General features: G+C 43.7%; 1 protein-coding gene across 7 annotated transcripts in view; it reads left to right on the forward strand.

Annotated features, from left to right (window-relative positions):
* The window catches only part of CMIP (c-Maf inducing protein), a 170881-nt gene that overhangs the window by 117858 nt on the left and 36814 nt on the right, over positions 1-16209 (forward strand). For 6 of the 7 annotated variants that reach the window (XM_073308044.1, XM_073308041.1, XM_073308042.1 and 3 more), the window contains exons 4-6: positions 10630-10791; positions 12105-12146; positions 15446-15508. In XM_073308044.1, coding sequence (XP_073164145.1) covers positions 10630-10791; positions 12105-12146; positions 15446-15508 — 267 coding nt within the window. Of the gene's footprint in view, positions 1-6747; positions 7026-10629; positions 10792-12104; positions 12147-15445; positions 15509-16209 lie in introns of those variants that run through there. The other variant, XM_073308048.1, reaches the window with a different exon arrangement.

Here is a 16209-nt window from a genome sequence, read left to right on the forward strand (position 1 = left end):
CGAGTGTAGATGTACTCTGGGAGGCCAGTGCAGCCCTTAAAGCAGATGGTGCGGGCTTGGCAGGACGGCTGGGAGATGGTCTGATTTTGTGCATCCAGCAACCTCTGTGGGGTGGTTTTCCACAGAGATCTGGCCATAAGCTTGACGCTGCCCTCGTCTCCTGAAAACCCCAAGGGAGGGTTACAGCAGCAGTAACCCCACCCAACTACTCATGTTGCAAGGTGTGTCTGACCCTTGGCTGCTGCCATAGGACTGGTGAATCTGGCCCTCTCTGTCTTTCATTTTAAAAATATGGGAAAACATGGTCAATGTCACTTTCTTATGGGAAAGACTACATACAATTTGCAACCCAAGGGTCCAGCTGTTCCAGTGCGAATGGTTATTGCAGCCCTGGGGTTCTGTGTTTCTGCTAGAAACATATTCCACAGTAGCAGTGAAATTCCGCATAGCCAGAGCAACGTTAAAAAACAAAATCTTGCTTGGCACTGTGATATGAAAAATATGGGACAGCAGTTGCTGTGAGCAGGATGAAAGCTGATGTTTTGCCAACCTGAAGTGTAAAGCTCGTGCTGGAACTGAGGCCTGAAGAATGGGAGCATTTGCCAAAAGGAAATGGAAGCGGGGATGGAGGGTTTCGGGGAATGCATCAAGGTCAGCCCTGCCAAAAAAACATCTCCCCTGTGGACAGGTCTGATTACGATAGTAACCGCATTAGTCCATGCAAAGTGCAGCTGGAGCCACAATTGGCCTTCTGTGTTAGATGGTTACTGAATAGCATCTCGAATGCACAGATCGGGGAGGTCTGGCTCAGGATCTGCCAGTTATGTTTCTGTTCCATCATGATAGGGGGACCGCATATGAGGCTACATGGGATTTACTGGCCAGAGGGCTTTCCCACACATGGAAGTGAGAAGGTACAATACAGACCCCCCACACTGGAGTTTTTGAATGCAGCATGCTAAAAATACACTTTAGTATTGGACAGAGTGGAATCAAATCAGTTCAGGTTAAAATAGGGAATGTTTGCTAGGGTTAGAGGCCAGTGGTAGAATACATGCGTTCAAATCCCAGCAAGGTAGCAGTTTACTTCAACTTTCCAAGGTCTATAATATTGTGTCCCAAATAGTTTCAAATGTAAGGGCTTTTCACATGAAACCATAGTACAGTCCATAAAAAAACAAAATCCTGCTTGTCCTTTATGGATCTTTAAAGTCCCCATGGGACTCTTTCTTGGCCTCTGTCTCTTTGTATTAAATTCCCCTTGCTTCCCATTCTCTTGCGTACAGGTTGGTTGCCATCTTTTCAGCAGAGGTGGCTGCAGCCTAGTGGTGGCCTTTGTGGTTGTAACTTATAAAGCACTTTCGGATCCATGGGTAGAAGGATGCTGTTTGTTTGTAAAATACCATTGTTTGCACAGAGCGCACATGAGTGGTGATATGATTCTCTGGCTTTATGAGAGGACAGATGAGATCCCAAGGGGGGAAACAGGGAAGCAATCAGGGACTGCTCGCAGGAGAAAGCAGAAATATTAGGTTAGCGTTCTGCATATATTCTTATGGTGCACAGGTGGGAGACAGTGGTTCGAGTGGTCACAGCCTACACAAATGGCACTAGAGAGGAACTGGCCCCCCAGATGTTTTGCTGTTGTACAGGTGATCTAGTCACTTTCTATGTGTGTTTCCCATGGATGGTTTTTGGTCACTGCTTCTTCGTTCCCAGAGCAGCCTTGCTTCATCTGAGAGGACAGGACACACCATTGGTTGAGTAGCTGAAGCCACTGCTGGGTGAAGGAGGAGGGTGATCACTCTGTAAGTAGTGAGGTCGTTACTAAGCTTCCCTCAGCATAACCCTGCTGTGATGCACTTGGACTCAGCTGCCATCCAGGGGCACATGGATTGGTGAGAGTGCTACCTGCATGCCAGCACGATGCATGGCGACGGGCAGTCGGGCTGCCTTGTGAGCACTCCTTTCCTGTCTCCTTTTCTTGTCTATATCGGCCTAAGCAGCAGTGGAAACCATCTTCGCTCTTTCATTTTTCCAGCACAGTATCTCAAGGAATGATGAGCCCTGACGTCAATGGGGAGTGTGTGTTTCATAGTCCAGCTTGTTTATTAGCCAAGGCTGAACTCATTCCCCTCATGCTGAACCTGTGTAAACTTCATGGCTCTGGAAGTTCAGCACAGGTTCAAATGTTCCTCGGGTTCTTGTTCTGTTGGATTTGGTATAGGTGCTTATGCCGCACTCATCACTGTAGTACTCAAGCATAGAGTATTAAGCAATGTGACTAACACGTGTTGTGTGTGTCCTGGTGTATCCATTCCCCAGGGGGAGAATTGTGTTCGGTGGAGTGTTCTGCTTTGGAAGTTTGGGGGCTTTTGTAATAAATATGTGCTTAGTAGAGAATGGGGGAGGGGAAGAAAGAAACAGCCCAGTGAAAAGACAGGGGAAGAGGGGGGCATAGTGGAAAACAAATCCAGATAGACTAGGTAGAAATGGGGGAAGAATAAGGGGAGAGATTCTGAAGGGAAAATACAGCAGATGCTATATATATCCCACCCACTTTTGCCATCCTAGCTCAGATGTGTGAGGCTTCTCTTGTACTTAATACAGAGCAGAGGACTAAAGTGGCAACATGGTCCAGTGTCTAGAGCACAGACCTAGGAGGGAAGAGCCCTGTGTTCTGTTCCCAGCTCTGCTACTGACTCACTGTGACACCGTGGCCAAGTCACTCCACCCCTCTGCCTTGGTTTTTTCACCCCTTCCTTTGTCTGTTGAAGACATAAACTGTTCAGGGCAGGGACCGTCTTTCAGTGTGTGTGTGTTTGTACAGTGCCTGACACAACAGGGCCCCAAACTTCATAATGTAAATAATCAGGACTCGCTTTTTTAATCAAGTTTAAAATCAAGATTTTGAAAAAATGGACTCACCATGAGAGAAAAAGAACACAACGTTTTATACAAACCCAAACTGGCTTTTCAAACCTCAAGAAATAGTTTGGGAGGTTCAGGGAATCCCTAGCTCCAAAAGTTCCCCTCTCTCCCCCGACGCATTTCTTTGGTATTTGGTTATTTGTGGGAATTTAGTCACCATTGTCCAGCCTGCCCCGAGCATGCATTCCTACTCGGTGGGTGGGAATTGGCATTCTTCCACAGCTAGGATCGGGCAAAATTTAAATGAAGAAAACTCAAGTTTTGGAGCAAAGTGTTAAATGATGTTGCTGATGCAAACAGAGCTGCCCCAGAGAGCCATAAGTCACGTGGGCATCATAGGTAGGGCATCCAGACAGTTACGAAAAGGTTACGGCTTCAGTCATGTCAGTATATAAGGCCTTGATTTTGCAAAAGGATATGTACCCATGCACTGTTCCATTGACTGGAATGGGCTCCAGGCAGGCAGATTCCTTTGCAGGATTAGGGCCCAGGACTAGAGCCAGCAACTGCTGTTGATATGAGCTTTGTTTGCAAAAAAAGGTTTGCCAGAAAACACTCTCCATGGCTTAAGCCAACCTCTAACTCTTGGAGGTCAGGAAGAAAGTCTCCGTAGGGTCAGGTTATGCCTTAACTACGTATGACAGAATTTCTTGCACTTTCCTTTGAAGCAGCTGGTGTCACCCACTGTCAGAGACAGGATACTGGACTAGATGCTTTATGCCTGTACGTGTACTTACGTACGTGTGTGTGTGTACACACAAACACACGCTTATATATTTAGTTAATAGATTAAGGGCCAATAGATGGCATTCAAGAATACATTCTTGGGTTTAGTAAAACAAATAAAATGACTTATCTGTGCAGCACTTTACACGGAGTTGTTAAGAAGTTGGTCCATTGGTTAATTCAGTGTGACAGTTTCTGTGTTGTGCATTCCACAAACCTGAGTCATTTGCACCTTGCAAACGCAGCCTCAGTTTATAACTGTTCCATCTTGTTGTCAGAATAGAGCTGTAAACGTTGCCTGGCTTAGCGCTGGCCTGCAGTGAGCTGGGAAGGAGCTTGCCATTTTCCCATTTGCTGGAACTGCCTTTCTCAGCTGAGCAATAAATCAGTAATTTCTGGCGCACGCAGCCTTGGGGAAGCCATGCAGTACTGTTAGTGCGTCTGCAGAAATGAGCAATTAGCTCATCTGCAGTCGAGCAGAGAGAGGGGAAAGATGATCCCAGCTGAAATCCTGTAATGGCTGGAGTCCGAGTGCTAGAATTTAACAAGACACTCTAGGTTGTGGGTTGGGTTGGGTTTTTTTTTGTTTGTTTTGTTTTTAAATTCTTTATTAAGAAAACAAAAATGCCTCAGGTCCCTGAGGGAAATTGGCTGTCAAGAACTGAGAATGTTTGCTGGACTGCGACAGCTGTGAGCAAGCAGAATGGGATTTTGGGCACAGTGGAGACCAACATCTTCTCATAATCATCATATCAAGGGTAATGTCTCCTTGGGGGATGTAGTGACATCAGAACCCCAGGAAGAGATTATTCCTTTCATTTATGTGCATTTAGAGTCGGATCTTACGGCGCTTACTTACGTGAATGGTCCCATTGTTGTCAACCAGAGGCTGGGAGTATTCCAGTGAGCAAGGGCTGCAGGATTAGGCTCTCAGAGCATGTAACTTCATTATGTATAGGATTTTTTTTTAAATCTTCTCTGTCCTGCGTTCTTCCATTCTGAACCTTTTTTCCCCAGCTCTCTGTGTGTGAGGAAGTGTGCTCTACTGGTGGTAAAAGAAGAGTCCGAATCAGAAGTCATGGGTTCTAGTCCTGTGTCTTCTTCCACAGATTCACTGTGTGTCACACAACCTATGAGAGGATCAGTTTCTCCGACAGTAAAATGGGAAAAAGGTTTACTGGGCTTTTGGAGGGGAGGGAGGCTATGAGGCTTCATTAATGGAACTTATCTGAGATCCTTGGAAGAAAGGTGCCCTATAAATGCAAAGCATTATTTCTTCCTTGTGCTTCCCTCCACTTCCACTTTAAGTGTAACAGCTTTATTAAAAAAAGTCATTGCAGAAAAATTCTGGAATAGCATTAGAAAGCTTTGTGGTTCTGGTTGGGCGACAGCCAGCAAGGTCACAGGGCAGTCTGCTGTGGCGTGTTTGTGTGTGTCGTCGTCTGAGATGTGATCTCTTTTGAGGACCTCTCTACTGAATGTATTTTTCTTTTTTTATGCCTAAATCCTATGGTGACACGGTCAGTAGAAAAGCCTAGACAGACTAGACCTGAATCTGCCTGCATGACTGGCAACATAGTGCAGCTATTTCCACAAGGCATCTGCTTTGGCCTACCTGGGGATTGGTCCTTGCTCAGGATGAGGATCCATAAACGTTCTGCAAAGCTCAGGCCCACTCGGCAAAGCCTCACTGACACTATCAGCTGCATTATCTTTGAAGAGTTGCTCATGCCAATGAAGCTTTGCGGGATTGGGCAGTCGTAGGGCGTGCCTGCCCTGCAGTACCTTCTGCTGAGTTACTATGGAGCTGCATGTACTCCCTCCCTCAGTTTCCCTTCTCAGGAAGTCAGTAACTCCATTTTAGGTTTCAGAGTAGCAGCCGTGTTAGTCTGTATCCGTCAAAAGAAAAGGAGTACTTGTGGCACCTTAGAGACTAACCAATTTATTTGTTAATCTCTAAGGTGCCACAAGTACTCCTTAACTCCATTTCAGGCTCTTTTGACATGTGATTGAATAATACCCTTCATAGGGCTTGTTTATTACCTCTTACCAAAAAGGGCCATATCAAAAAGTCCCAAGTAAACAAAAGGTGCTTCTGGCTCCCAGGGTTTCTCTGAAGTCTGTCATCTAGGTTGTTCCCAGTTCTCCTGGTTCAGGGTAGCAATGTACATCACACTTTCTCCTTATGGCAGGAGCACCAGCTCTCCTCCTGGAGCTGGGTGGCACTGTATCTCCCCCAGCTGGCACTACTTAATTCCCAGACTTAGTGGGTATGGCAGTCTTCTGCTGGTGTCTGCTTCCTGCAGTCTCAGGACCCCGCAGCGGCCTTCTTGCTCCCCACAGTGTCAGCAGGCATCTGCCCTGCTATGAGGGAGGGGACAGCATTGACGCTGACCCCTTCTCCCAGCTCATTCCTTACTGTCTGGGGGAGAGGGCAGCCTTGCCCTGCCCTCTCTGTGAGGTTCCAGGCTCTTAAAGACCCAGTAACAGGATTCCTTCTAAGTGCTATTTCTTCTTGGGATCCCCTTTCTTCTCCCCCCATATCTCCTGAGGCTTTTATGTATCAGGGCACCCCCAAACTCTTAAAGGGGCGTGCCACGTGGCGGGGAGGACAAACTACCTAAATGTGACACTAACATTATCTGAATTGCAAGGGGGGTTTGTTAACTTCAGGCACATTTTGCATCCAAACACATGCACATTTTGCATCCTTAAATGGACCTGTCTCTACTCTTGGTCCTCGGCCACAGCCTCCCCCTCCCCACCCCCAAGTGTTAGTTATCGCTTGCTCACCAGTCTGGTGCAGGTAAGAGGACAGATGGCTTAGCTTTGGCCCAGTGCTCGCTGATGCAAACCAAATTGCTCTGGTAACCAGCTGATGGGTTTCAGACTTTAATTGAAGCTTTCGGTGAGCTGCTCCACAGTAAATAGCATTATGTTGACAAAAGCAGCCGGGTAACCATGGACAAAGGTTCAGGGTAGCAGAGTTCAAGCCTCTCATGGATGCTGTGTTTTTTTTATTTCCCACCATCATTCAGAAGTCCTTTAACATGGTTTAAAGACAGCAGTGCGTCATGTGAGCACATTAAACCCCTTTGTCCTGGAAAGCTGGAGCTGATACAGAGCCCTTTTGGATTCTTTGCTTGCAGCTGCCACAGCGTGTGTGCAAAGGTAGCCTAACCTCGAAGCTTCCTTTTGATCACTGTCCGGCTGGCATCAGCAGCAATTGTTGTAGGTCTCTCTTGCGTGGCAGGATGTTCATTTCCCTCTTTCTTCTCCTATATACGGCTTCACATCTGAATGGAAACCATTTCTGATTTATTTCTATCTGCACGGGAGAATTTGACGGCTGCAGAAGGGTTTGCATGGTAAGGTCATCCTGCCGAACAGTACGCTCCCCTTCAGACTGCAACACCCACCTTTGAAGCCACATTGCTGTAAGCAGTCTGAGTGGGGGTGATAAAGGGAAGAAGAGCCGAATGCTGGGGGAGGAGTGGGTGCTTGGGATGGCCCAGCTGGTTGCTTTCTGTTGTTCTGTCATCCTCTGGTTTCTGCTTTGAATTTAATTTGCTTATTTCCTAGGACAGAAGTGTAAAATGTCAGTGTTGAAAACTCTTTGCTAAGCTTGCTTTGTTTAGGATGCTTTGCTCACTGTGCATAATTAGCCAGAAATTAGTAGTTTAGGGTTATCAGGCTGATTGATCAGCCTAGAAAGATTAGATTTTATTCACTGCTGTAGCCAGTCTAACAAAAAAGAAACTATAGAGAACCATTAAATAAATAAGTGAAATTAAAATCTCTATGGGAGCATCATGTTATGTTTCCTAAAAAAGACTGTAATGATAATAATTAAATGATGACAATGTGCTCTGTAATTTAGAAGCCCTAAAGGGCTGCTCCAAAGAGCTTTCAAACCTAAAGGTATTTACTCCGCTCTAAAATCTGAAATACGTTTAGTATCCAGAGTGGGGTTTTTTTCTCCTGTTTCTTTTACTTTCCAATATCTTCAAAATGCTTTGCAAGCCAGAGTGGCTGCTGTTGTGCTTGTTCATTTGTATAAATTTAATTAAAATGAAAAGTGCATTTAAATCACTGATTCGGAATAAGAACAGGAGGACTTGTGGCACCTTGGAGACTAACAAATTTATTTGAGCATAAGCTTTCGTGAGCTACAGCTCACTTCACTGGAATACTTCATCAGCCTGCGTATAGAGCACTAATGCCGTGACTCATCATTGTGAAGAGCCAAAACTTGGTATGTGAGATGTATTATCCCTTCTTTATTCTTCCCCCCTTGCATTCTGCTACAATTGGGGCAGATTGCGCTCTTGTGTTGAACATGAAAGCTGATGCCACCGCGGGAAAGAAGTGATTAATAAGCAAATAGCTACAGATGATTCTGGAAGGACTGCACTGTATTAATGAAGGGGCAAAATGCTGATTAACACATAGCAAAGCAGTTCTGAACGAGAATGCTGGAGAGTTGTCTAGATATCACATTTATGTTGCTGATATCTAGCCTACATACCAGAGTTAAATTCATAGTCTGCGTTAAGGGAGTGATTTTTCAAAGGGTCTCTGTTGCACCTGCTCAACGTACGTGTTCATTTGTGAGAGTGTGTGTGTGCGTAACTCTGTGTTTTGTGTACAAACTGAGGAACTGTCTGTCCATGTGGTTTACTCCAACCAGAGGGAAAATGTATCTGGACTTCATTGAACACCTCAGTCACAGGATCAGATTTGTAAACAGACATAAGTGAAAAAGGAAAATGATTTATAGCAAAAACTCCTGGGGGTGGCAGTTAGGTTCCAGTTGTCAGCTCAGGCTGTGTTCTTTCTGGGCCTGTGAATTGGAATGGAGATAGAGGATTGTCTGTCTGGGCTAATCGGTATTGGTTTCTGAGGTATCCATCATGATGACATGGGGTGATATTTTAATCTCCTCATCATTTTGTTAGGCTTTTAGAATTTTATCAAAATCTTGGGATTTTGGAGCGTGGGGTTTTCCCCAAAGAATACCATATATGAACACAACACAGTCTATGCTATAATCATTCATGGGAGCATAGCTATTCAGAAGGCAAGAGTTGATCCTCTGCTGATCTAGCTGTGGTGTGTGTGTGTGTAAAACTAGTAGATTTGGAAGTGTGTGGAGATTACCAGGAACAATATAAAAGTCCACAGGGACAATCCATTGATTAAGGTATTAACTAGACCGGGCCAGAGAATGGAAATGCCATGTTATGAAGGATTTCAAGATTGATGAAATTTTGTTTTCATCAGGAATGAAACCTCCAAAATTTTGAAATTCTCTGCAAAAGAAAGTTTCAGAAAAATTCTCGATTTGAGTTGATGAAAAAGGTTCATTTTGACAATATTGAAATGCTTTCTTTCAATTTTTACTTTTTTGTATTCTGTCATAAAAAATATTTAAAATGGAAAGTCATTTCAAAAGGAAAAAATGATTCTGTTTGTTCTAAAAATACTGAAACGGGATGTTTAGACATTGCTGGAACTTTTTCTCCCTTTTTTTCCCCCCCCTCCAAAAAGAAATTCACGCGTTTTTGTAAAGAGTTTAGACTTCAACTGGAGTATAGTCTCCAATGGAAAATGGTTCCGGCAAAGTTTTTCTGACCAATTCTAGTTCTGAGTGAAGAATGCTGAGATTTTTCTAGAATCATAGTTCATCATTTGACTGTGGAGGAAAAAAAATCATATGTAGAGCAATAGCAGGGTTTTTTTTACTATTCCTAGCAATTAAATGCAATTATTTACATTTTATTCAAAAGGACGTTTGTCTCTGAAAAGGGTACAATTGCTGTTATCTTCCACTGGGCTTCAAGGAGTGGGGCATTTGCAAGATATGGACGATTTGAGGCATACTTCAGTGAGAGATAGTTCATCTTCTGAAACTAGGGTTGCCAGGCGTCTGGTTTTCAACAAGAATGCCCGGTTGGAAGGGGACCCTGGCGGCTCTGGTTGGCAACGCTGACCAGGCCATTAGAAGTCTAGTCGGCGGCCAGTGCGGGCCCGGGGCTAAGACAGGCTTCCTGCCTGCCCTAGGTCTGTACAGCTCCCAGAAGCGGCCACCAGGTCCTTGCGGCCCTCAGGTGCATGGGCAGCCAGGGGGCCTCTGTGCACTTCTTCCGCCCCCAGTGCCAGCTCAACAGCTCCCATTGGCTGGGAGCTGCGGGGGCGGCACCTGAGGGTGTGAGGGCAGCACGCAGAGCCTCCCTGGCCGCCCATACACCTAGGGGCTGCAGGGACATGGCAGTCGCTTCCTGGGAGCCTTGGTAAGCCCCGCCAGGACCCCAGACCCCACCCCTTTGCCCCACCCCTGAGCTCACTCCTGCACCTCAAACCCCTCATCCCTGGCCCCACCCCAGAGCCCCCATCCGGAGCCGCCCTCCATGGTCCCAACCCAGAGCCCTCTCCTGCACCCCAAACCCCTCATCCCAGGTCCCAGCCCAGAGCCCGCACTCCCCCAGCCCAGAGCCCATATCTCCCCCCTGTACCTGAATCCCCTGCCCCAGCCTAATGAAAGTGAGTGAGGGTGGTCAAGAGCAAGCAACAGAGGGAGCGGGGATGGAGCAAGCGGGCACTGGGCCTTGGAGAAGGGTTGGGGCAGGGGTGTTCGATTTTATGTGATTAGAAAATTGGCAACCCTATCTGAAACCAAAGCAAAAATGTGGCTGCCATAACCTATTTCTTCTATGGAATTATGAACCCACAAATTTATACACATGGAGGTTGTTTTTCCCCCTTGAAAGAGCTTGAGCACTGCATTTTTCTTTAAAAAACAAAAACAACAAAAAAAGAAAAACCCACATCAAAGAAAAAGATGAAAACGTGAAGAAGTTTTAAAATAGATTTAGGGAAGCCTCTCTCTTTTTTTTTTTTTTTTTTTTTGCAGTTTCCTTATCATGACAGTCTCACAATGGTATCTATATGGTTGTTTATATTTTCTTGCAGAAAAAGATTTACAAGTACAAGAAAGTGCTTAGTAACCCAAGCCGTTGGGAGGTTGTTTTGAAGGAGATTAGGACACTGGTGGACATGGCGCTAAACTCTCCACTACAGGATGATTCCATCCATCAAGCACCGCTGGAAATTGTCTCAAAGCTGCTCTCGGAGGTAAGATCATGAGGATGTTCCCATCTTGTTGCCTTCTCTTTGGAAGAAACCAAACATTTAACAGCCTGTCCCCATCCCAAACTTGTAACTTGGGTTCAAAAGTCTGCCCTCGAATATGCACTGTAATTCCTTTTGATTTCAGTGGCCCACTACCTAGGTGTTCATAGTCGATAACTCATTCATTATGGGTCTGATCCATAGCCCATTGAAGTTAATGGCAAAACTCCCAGTGACTTCATTGGGTTCCTAGCTGGGCTCTATATGTATGTAATAGACTATATCATTCTCACAATGGATCAGTGGGATGTGAACACTGATACGTCTAATAAGCAGCTCTTTTCTTATTGCAATTTCAAATGGAGATATCAGAGGTTTTAGCCTCCCCCATATCTGTGTCAAATAGGTGGTCCACTTCTGGGCAGGTTTGATATCATTTGTCCCCATTTTTATTTGCTAGCATTTGGTGCTGTATTTAATCTGTTGCTCACTTTGAAATGGGTTTCCTTCTTACTCTTAGCACCTGTTCTCTGGTTGTTTCAGTTCCACTACAAAAATGAAATGTGATGCATATCAAAATTTTGTATCTGTTGGGTAAAGGGTGTGAAGGGCAGGCTGCATTTTTGTGCTCATCTGCGATGAGGAGAAAAAGAGCTGCTTTTCCTTTGGTGCACTAAGATTGCGGCGCTATTGTAACCTCATAGCGCCTTGTGGAACACAGAGAACATAGGGAAATAGTGTATTGGAGTAAATTGATGCAGCTCAGTTGACTTAAGAGCTGCTATATGGTATATGCTGGGGGTATATTTGGCTCCATGTTAGTAGGCAGGAATTACAGGCAAACTGCTACAGTTCGTCCTCCAGCCATGGCAGAGAGCGGCAAGGAAAACCTTTTATTAACTCAGTCTGTGGAATTGAAAGCATGAAATTTAGAAAGCATTTTTTAAGAAATACCTCCCATTAGTTCAGTCTTCCCATTAATTGGTATCTCAGGGAGCATCAACATTTAGCAGAAACTTCCTGGCTGTAAATCCAGGGGTCATGATTCTGTAGGTGCTGAGCACCCCTTTTTGAGAAATGGAAGAGAGCATGGTCCTTGATAGTAGATGATGTATTAGCATTAAAGGAATAGTTTTAGCATAGATGATAGCATTAAAGGAATGGTTTTAATAGAGCCTGATTTTATTCCTGTTCGTCAGTGATTGCAGAATTGGACCCTGGTCCTTGTTCATTTGCATTGGCTGAGGTGTGTGCATTGATCGTGTCAGTTTCAAAATAAGGTTAGCTCATTGATTTCTTCTGTTCAACCTTTTCAGAACACCAACTTAACCACTCAAGACCATGAGAGCATTATTGTGGTGAGTATCCTTATGTCAAGTTTTGGGGGTCACTCTGTGTTTCTGATAGCTTCATTTCGCCCTGGTTTTGGCTTCTATAGTGCTTGCTCCTGCCGCATTGACATGAGTGGCAGCTTTACCATTGACTTCAATGGGTGCAGGGTCACACCCGTTTAACCCATTCACTTTTTCATAATTCTATTGTCCCCTTTTTCCTGTTTGGTATAAATAACAATAAAAGATCCCTGATTAATGTGTATAAAACTCTGTAGAAATTTTTAGAATGAATTGTCTCACTGCATGGTTGCACAGTGCAAATGTTAACATCTGCACCTGCCAAATTTGGCCCCTCGCAACCTGTGGGTGCCAAGGTTTTCTCAGGGGCTAGTGTGCTGTTGTACTTTTGTGCACACTCAGGCTAGACTGTGGAAGGTGTGTGATCATGTGTTTGCCCTTGCAAATGTGGGAATGTGTGTGTATGCTTTTACCCATGTACACGAGTGGATCTGAAAATGCTTTCTTCAGTTTTCTCTGATTTACCTACAGTGCATTTATTTGGATATATAAATAAGTGAAGCAAAAGGTAGCCTTCCTCCCCATGCAACCAAATATAAAATGTTAACAGTTTATCAGTGGTAAAAATTGCTTCCCATTCATTGTAATTTAATTTCAGTTGCTGGCGATTTCTAGGAGATTTTCTTAGTAATCTAATCTAGTACTTCACCACCACCTGATCATATTATGTCCATCCATGAATCTTCCTGCAAAACAACATGACATAAAATGTAGCTGCCACTAGGTGTGAATTGCACTCATCTCCTGCTCAGGACTCCACTTTAGCTGGTATCAGTCATTATGATAAGTTTCTAAAGTGGCAGTCTCTTTGCTCTGAAGTCCACTATGGATTTCGTTTTACTTCAGTGCTAAGGTTAATTCAGACTTCCTGTTGCCAGTCAGTGATGATTGTAATTTGGGGGAGGGGAAAATAAACTTTGTGTTTTAAAAAAAAAACAAATAAAAAACCCCAACTATTCTGACTTTTATCCAATTCTGAAGATTGTGCCTCAGTTATTAACAGAAATACAGTTTCTGGGTTTTTAAAGCCCCTTGCAAATATAGCAGCAGCCTTGCATTATTCTTGTTATTTATTTGCTTAGTAGTAGTAGGTTGTTGTTGTAAATATTTGTGGCCTCAGTGATTTACCTGTATAGATAAAGCCATGTGCCTTGCCCTAGATTTAGCTAACAGCCTGATTCTCATTCCAAATTGCCGGAGAGTAACAAACCATTTCTCTGCCTGGTTTAGATCCATCTCTTTTGGGGTGGAGTGGGGGGTCTGTGTGGAATGTATGTGAATTTAGTTCTGGTGAAAGGTAACAGATGGGCAGCCCTGCAGAGCAAAGCTCTCTCTTTATCCACAGGACAGGCATAGGTTGAGCAGAGGAATGCAGGCTTCCCCCACACTGTCCTTGTTCCAGAGAGATCACTGACTGGAGAATCTCCATGGCCCAGTCAGATCTCAGCCTCTCTGAGACTGCCAATTCTGGTTGTCTCTTTGTGAAGTGGACATCTGTACACTAGGGTCTGGACTGAGATGACAAAGCTTATTTGATGCAAGCCACCAAACAGCAATTCCATCTTCAACTGCTATGATCTGATAACCTCTCTGTCAACAGGCAGGCATAAAACCCTCACCGTGACTTTGTAATACAGTTTATCAGAGGGATGGAGGAGGATGGATGCTATAGCAAATTATTATAAAGATAAATTCAGGTAGAGTCCTTAATGTAGTTAACTGTCGAATATGTAGCAAGGATATTATAGTCCAGCTGAATATTACAGCAAGAGTGCACCATTTTTATAGTACTGTAGTAAGAATATATTGCTATAGGGCCATGACCAGTGAAGAAATAAACAGCTGTAGGGAGGGGAATTGCACAATAGCCAGCTTTAGCTGCTCCACTGTTATGTAAAATCTAGGCAGCTCTTTGCAGATGTGCTTGGTTTTCATTCCAGAAATTCATGTTAATCTTCTCCTATGGCTGAGTGGGTGTTGTGATTCATGGTGATTTTGATGGGCTAATTTGAACTGATCTCCTGTGGGAAGATTTAAAAAAAAAAAGAAAACCAAACAGGCTGCATTAGCAAAACCCCCAAATGCCATCCAGGTAGAATGCCGGTTGTTCAGAAGTTTAATACACAAATGCCCTAGCTGCTCTGTTGAAGAGTTTTACTTTCTAAACTGGTACTGGGAATCCCTTATCCCAAGATTGAAAAAGCCTGAAGGCATCATCATGTACAGAGAATGCATTGTTCTAGTACTGCTTTCTAATTTACAAAGGAGACAGCAGCAACATAATTTCATTACACTCACAGTGGCAGGTATGACTTGTAATATATTTACAGTACATAACCACATCAAGTTGCTTAGTGATGGAGAAAGAAAGGCTGACCTGAACTTTTGGAAAGTTAGACTCATGTTTTTTATAGAGCATAGTTCCACAAAAACAGTAGTGTCATTGTGGTGATCTTGGTAAAATGAAAGGAAATCAGTCATTCCCCGCAAGCGGGGCCTGTTTTGTACTGGGTGGTAACGTCCGAGCATGAACTATATGAATTATAACGTGAAAGACATAACGTGTGTGAGTTTATGTATATTTTAGAACCCTTTACATAAAGTGGCACTGTAATCATGAGTCAGATTCATCCCTAATGAACTACCTCTGAAATCAGTGAGTCCAATTCTGCTCTCATTCACGCTGGTGTAAAATCTGGAGTAACCTATTGTCTTCAGTGGTGTTACTTTTGAATTTACGCTGGCGTAACTGAAAGCAAAATTTGCCCTATGGGCTTATAACAAGGATGAATTTAGGCCCATAATTTAAAAATAAAACAAACCCTAGTTTCCTTATTAACACTTGGGAAAAAACAAACCACATTTCTACTGGTGGTAGATTTTGTTCCAGAAAACAGAACAAAACCCCCTAAAATCCTAAATATGTGACTTAATCCTGAGAGGGTCCAATTAAACTTAGAGACAAGGTGAAAAGGTAGTATCTTTTATCGTAATGCTATCTATAATGTCGATACTTACCATGTTGTGTTTTATTGTAAAAGATATTACCTCACCCACCTTGTCTCTCTCTAATATCCTGGGACCAATGCTTCTACAACAACACTGCATTAGACTAAATTTACAGTCACCTTCTTATCCAGGTCTCTGTTTTAAAGAATTTTAAAATATATTCACTCACATTCTTTTATTAGGGCTGGCCTGTGTGATGAAGTCAAATTGAAGTATGCTAACTTTTTATTTTCAAGGCAATTGCACCTTTGCTGGAAAACAATCACCCTCCGCCTGACCTCTGTGAATTCTTCTGCAAGGTACTAAGAACAGATTCATTGTCTGAAGCCTCATTGTTGTTGTTTTTTTGTTTTGTTTTTCTTAACCTCTTGAACTGATCCCCCAGTTGGTTTCTGTGTTTGGTTGATGGCCAGGAAGATCCCTGTTCTTAATGGGCCAGACTGTAAAATAGTATTACATGTCAGGAATGTAATCCTCAAACTCTGACACACAGTGATGTCTCTTTGTATGTCCCGTCGCTAGCGTAAGTGCCACTGGAACCAGCGCGTTCTGATGGATCATAATGTGGGGCATACACTACACTGTCCTCTTCCTGAAAGGTTGTGTGTGTGTTACTAGGATTCTGGACTTGAGATCCCAAGGTCTTTGAATTTGAAAAAGCTGCTATAATTTTAATTTTCCTCTCTAAACTGATTGATATTTCAATTTAAAGTCTAATTGCTGACAGTTGGATATATGCTTTCCATCAGGTCCCTTGATTACCGGATAATTCACTTGTAAGGAAAGACGGTCAGATTGGCAGATTCAGAAACTTATCAAAGTCATTCACACATTGTTATTAACCACCTGTAGGGCCAGTGCCTGCCCTCAAGGACATGTGCATCTAAAATCCCAAATTGGCTCCTGGTGACTAAGGGCAAGTCTACACTTAAAATGCTGCATTATTTTGCAGTAGTGCTTTAATGAAGACGTGTAAACTGATGGTCGACAGCTCTCCTGT

The sequence above is a fragment of the Lepidochelys kempii genome, chromosome 12, assembly GCF_965140265.1.
Source record: "Lepidochelys kempii isolate rLepKem1 chromosome 12, rLepKem1.hap2, whole genome shotgun sequence".
Taxonomy (NCBI): Eukaryota; Metazoa; Chordata; order Testudines; family Cheloniidae; genus Lepidochelys; species Lepidochelys kempii.